The following is a 5,471-nucleotide window of genomic DNA, read 5'->3' as shown; positions in this document are numbered from 1 at the left end:
CCTAATCTTTCTCCCTCAGGCGTCTGGCCGCCTGAGCCCTCACTTCTGTAATCAAGATCTGGGGTCGTTTGCATTATTTGAGCCATTGTGTCGGATTCCAAGCATAAGGGTGGTCCCAACACCCCAAGGCGGCACTCCCAATCCAATACTCAGCCATACCTTGAGATCGGATGGACTCTAACCTAGGCATTGCCGTGTGTTGATAAGCCTTCTTATCATGGATTGAGAGAAGCATTTTAGGGTGTGTTTTGATGCTTTATATGTACTTTTGTTAGCTTTTGTGAGTTTTGGGCTGTGATCTCACTTATGTGCAAAATGCGGGATTTATGAGTATAAGTGAGTGAGTGAGCTCGGGAACCAATGAAGAGTTATGTAAGAAGGATGGACCTTGGCTCGTGATTTGAGAGTTGTGAAGCAAAGCAAGAAGAAGAAGCAAGGAAAGAAGGCAAAAACAGCAGGAACCGCTGCCAGGGCCGCTGGCAGCAGGTATACCAGAGTGAGGGGCTGCCAGAGCAGCTGCCAGCGGGTCCAGAGCAGCTGGCAGCGGCTCTGGCAGAAATTCGGGCTGTTTTGGTTAATTTTCAGCAATTTGTCTTTGTTTTGGCTCGTGTTTTGGATATTATTTTATTATTATTATTGTGTTATGTTATTAAAATATAGAAACATATAAATAGCTTAGTTTTAATTAAGTTTTAAGTTAGAAAAGGAGAATTAAGTTTTGAGAAAAAAAAGCTTTCTAGGGTTTTCTTGGAATTTTCAGAATTCTTTGTTTTGGAATTAGAATCCATGGAAGCTTAATCTTCCGGATTCTTGGTTAAAGATTGAAGCTTTTAGCTACGAATTGTGAGATCTTTCTTCTCTTAATATCTATTGAATATATATTGTTCCTTGAATTAATTTCATGATTTGCTTTAATCAATTGCTAGGTTAGAATTGTTAGATTCGCTTGCATCTAATTAATCTTTCCAAAGTAGCAACTTTGGGTTATGAATGCATGCTTTTGATTGATAACTTAAAGAGGGAATAATATTATTGAAGAAATTAGACCGCTTGTGTTAATTTATTCAATCCTTGTTGATTTCTCCGTTTATGTTCTTCTTGTGGATGATTTAGAGCGCCTGTCTTAAATTATACATTAGAAAGGGTTAGAAAGGAGCGCTTTGCTATTTCTAACTAGCTTATGAGAATTTAGAATTTAGAATTCTACAACAAGGTGTTCAATAGTGTTTGATTGAAGAGGCTTCTATGATCATTTTGTATGTTCAATTGTGGATTTCGCATAACCAAGACCGTTATTCTCATTGATCGCATACTATTTACGTTCATTGTTCTGATTTAGTTTAATTGTCACCATTGCTTGTCAAAACCCCCTTGTTACTTAGATTACTACGTTCCTAGAGTAATTCCACTTAGGTTTGCAGTTATTAGTACCTTTTTCCCTGTGGATTCGAACTCGACTCCCCTAACTACGTTTATTTGCAGTTAGCTTAGTTGTGATATTTTTGGTTGCATACGACTGAGGCACACCAAATTTTGGCGCCGTTGCCGGGGAACTAAGGCGTTACTTTTTAATTGTTTATCTTAGTAGAATTTATTTTAGGACTGTTCTTAGCTATCTTTCTTTGTTTGTTCGCTAGGGTATGATAAGTACCCGTTCTGCTAACAAAGAAGTTTTGCAGTTTGATCCAGAAATTGAATGAAATATTTCCAGGTTGCGAAAAGAGGCAAGAACAGCCCCCAGTGAATCAACATACATTTTCAGCATTCAAGAAGAGGAGGTGATGGCAGAAAACCGAACACTGAGAGAACTTACAACCCCTAACTTGAACCAACAGCCGTTGTGCATTGCATATCAACAATTGGAGGAAGGTACTAATGTTGAGATCAAATCTGGTCTAATACATCTATTGCCGGCATTCCATGGCATGAAGGGTGAAGATCCTAATAAACATCTGGCAGAATTTCATGTGGTATGCACCAGCATGAAACCGATTGGGATGACTGACGAGCAAATTCAGTTGAGAGCATTTCCTTTCTCTCTTAAGGATGCAGCGAAGGATTGGTTTTACTATCTTCCCCCAGGTAGCATAACAAATTGGGCAGATTTGAAGAAGTGTTTCCTTGAGAAGTACTACCCAGCCACTATTTCTGCGAGCCTTAAGAAAGCTATCAGCAATGTGGATCAGAAGGAAGATGAATCCTTGTATGAGTATTGGGAGAGATTTAAGAGATTGTGTGCTAGTTGTCCTTACCATGGGTATTCCGATCAAGACCTCATCCTATACTTCTATGGAGGTCTAACTGATGATGACTTGAGGATGGTGAATGCAGCAAGTGGAGGAGGGCTAGTGAATAAGACTCCAGGAGATGCAACTAGGCTGATTGCAGAGCTAGCAGAAAATTCTAGGCAATTCAGTCAGAGAACTCCCACACGCCGGGTGAATGCAGCAAATTAAAATACGTCTGAGTTAGAAAGTGAAGTAGCTGATTTTACTTCTATGATGCGTGAGTTCATGGTGAACTCAAGGAATCCGCAGCAACTGAATGCTTGTGGTATATGCACCTCCATGGGACATCCCACTGATGCATGTCCTCAATTACAAGAGGAGCAGAATGAGCAAGCAAATGCAATGGGTTTCCAAGGGCAAGGTCCTCAGAGAAGATATGATCCCTATTCAAATACATACAATCCAGGATGGAGGGATCATCCAAATTTGAGATATGGGAACTCCCAAGGGAACCAACAACAACAAAATGCTCAAGGCCAGCAACAGTATCAGCAATATAGGGCAGCATTACCCAAACCTCAAGGCCAAAGCTCAAATTCGAATAATATGTCAACTGAAGAAATGATTAGATCATTAACTTCTAATGTTTCTACTATGCAGCAAAATATGGTGCAATTTCAGCAAGAAACCAGATCAAGTATTCAAAACCTAGAGAATCAATTTAGTCAAATCTCTAGTGCAGTAAGCCGACTTGAAGCTAAGGACTCTGGAAAGCTTCCATCTCAAACGGAGCTGAATCCTAAGCAACAGGTCAATGCAACAACATTGAGAAATGGCAAAGAGTTACAAGAAACTGCAGTTGCAACTAAGAGGGCTAAAGACTTGATTGGAACTGAAGAGCAAGAAGTAGAACATGAAGCTGTGGCGAATCCACCAACTTTTCCCTCTTATGAACCCACACCACCTTTCCCTGAAGCCTTGCAAGATACTCGAAGGTATGAGAAAGACAAGGATATTTATGAGACTTTTAGCAAATGTGAGGTAAATATTCCCCTTTTGAATGTGATTAAAAGTATTCCTCGTTTTGCTAAGTTTATGAAAGAACTGTGTACTATCAAGAGAAAGCATAGGTTGGGAGGAAAAGAGAAGGTAAAGGTGAGTGCTCATGTTTCTGCGGTTTTCCAAAAGAAAATCCCAGAAAAATGTGGTGATCCTGGTATTTTTATTGTTCCTGTTACAATAGGAGACACAACATTGCACCGAGCTATGTTGGACCTAGGTGCATCAATCAATGTCATTCCCTACTCCCTGTTTAAATCTTTAAAACTTGGACCTTTACATGGAACTGGGGTAGTGATTCAGTTAGCGGATAGGTCTAATGTGTATCCTAAGGGGGTGGTGGAAGATGTGTTGGTTAAGGTTGATGGTTTGATTTTTCCTGCTGACTTTTATGTGCTTGACATGGAACATGACAAACAAGCAGTCCCCATCTTGTTAGGAAGACCTTTCTTGAAGACTGCTAAAACAAAAATCGATGTGTCTACCGGTTCCTTGACTATGGAGGTTGATGGGAAAGCAATTGGGTATAACATTTATGATTCCATAAAGTATCCTGTCAACACTCATTCTTTATGTTCTCTTAATGTTGTCGATCCAATGGTGCATGATGTTCCTAACAATGATCGTGGGGATGAGTTCCTCACACCTATAACTAATGTTGTATCTGGTGATTGCTTGGATTTCTCTATGCCTACTAATGTGCAGGTGAAGGTGGGGGAATTGAATGAACATTCCAAGCTTCCACCTATACCACCAGGTTCAACAATCGGCCCGTCTGCAATTCCGGGCAAGAAATTGTCCCATTTATACCACAAAGCAAAGAATAGGTTGTGGCATGACAAGATGATTGCTAAGAAGAAGGTTAAAGTCGGTGAAAAAGTCCTCCTATAAAAATCCCGACTCAAATTATGTCCTGATAAACTCCGCTCCCATTGGGAGAGTCCATTTCAAGTGGTGAAAGTCTACCCGCATGGAGCGGTAGAAATTCAGAGCCTAGAGACCGACAATGTCTTCAAGGTCAATGGACAAAGGCTCAAGCCCTACTTCGATGGTTTCAAATCCGAGAACATAGAGTGCATTGACCTCTATGAGCCTTCAACCGAGTAGCGAAGTGGGATGAGTTGCGTCGAGCCAACGACGTAAAACAAAGGCGCTAATCGGGAGGCACCCCGATCGAAAACTCTTCCCCATTACTTTTCGTAGTTTAGTTTTTATTTTTTCGTGTGATGTGAAGAGTGTTTTTATTGTTTTTGTGTAGGTGGAGGCCTTGGGAGCAATTTTTATGCGCGAAACGCAGCAAAAACAGAGCAAAACAGAGACAAGGGGGGCCTTCCCTGCAGAAGCCGCTGGCAGCTGCTCTGCAGCCGCTACCAGCGGGTCTTCTTGCAGCCCAAACCCCTTTGTTTCTGTCCCAGCCGCTGGTAGCTGCTCCTGAGCCGCTGCCAGCGGGACCCCCCTTTACGTTTTTTTTTTTCAAAAAAAAAAAAAAAAAAAAAAAAAGTTGGTTCAGCATCAGCCGCTGCCAGCTGCCCCTTACCCGCTGGCAGCGGGTCTTCCAGCCCAAAAATCTCCCAAAACCTGCCAGAGCCGCTGGCAGCGGGCCTCAAGCCGCTACCAGCGGCTCCACCAGCTTCCCCGAGTTTTTTTTTTTCCCCTTATTTCCCCTTTTCCAACTCCAACTTCATTATTTCTTCCCTCAACCCCAATTTACATAAACCCTTACTCCTTTTCTTCTCCTTCTCTCTACTCATTCATTTCCCTACTCCAATTATACCAAATTCCTACCAATTTCCCTTTCCCAAATCTTCATCTTTCATCAAATTCTCAATTCCCATCACAATTTCACCTAAGGTTTACCATTTTTCTTGATTTCAATTGTGAAATTGAGTTGGTTGTGTGGAATTGTAAGCTTAATTTATTTTCATTGAAGGTGAAGGTGAAGGTGCAAGTAAACATATTCCTTTTTATAGCCATGGGTAGAGACAACAAGAGGTCTAAAACATCATCTCCATCAAGACCCCCAAGGGGCAAGAAGCAAGGTGCTTCTTCTAGTCAAGGTGAGGCACCTCCATTGCCTCGAGGGGATGGATTCATGGGTATGCGGTTGAATTCCAAGGAGAAGGGGATATGGACTAAGCTTCAACAACCACGACGAACGGTGCAATGCACCAAGTTTTTTGACTT

At 41.6% G+C, this 5,471-nt stretch overlaps 1 protein-coding gene across 1 annotated transcript; it reads left to right on the top strand.

Annotated features, from left to right (window-relative positions):
- The first annotated feature begins 2,501 nt into the window (after nucleotides 1-2,501).
- LOC110733240 lies at nucleotides 2,502-4,178 on the top strand. The gene has a single exon (XM_021913256.1). It carries the CDS (start codon nucleotides 2,502-2,504, stop codon nucleotides 4,176-4,178), a length of 1,677 nt encoding a protein of 558 aa, XP_021768948.1.
- The last annotated feature ends 1,293 nt before the right edge of the window (nucleotides 4,179-5,471 follow it).

The sequence above is a fragment of the Chenopodium quinoa genome, unplaced genomic scaffold, assembly GCF_001683475.1.
Source record: "Chenopodium quinoa cultivar QQ74 unplaced genomic scaffold, ASM168347v1, whole genome shotgun sequence".
NCBI lineage: Eukaryota > Viridiplantae > Streptophyta > Magnoliopsida > Caryophyllales > Amaranthaceae > Chenopodium > Chenopodium quinoa.
Note: the sequence above shows the minus strand (reverse complement) of the source record. Positions and strands in the feature narration are given on the sequence as shown.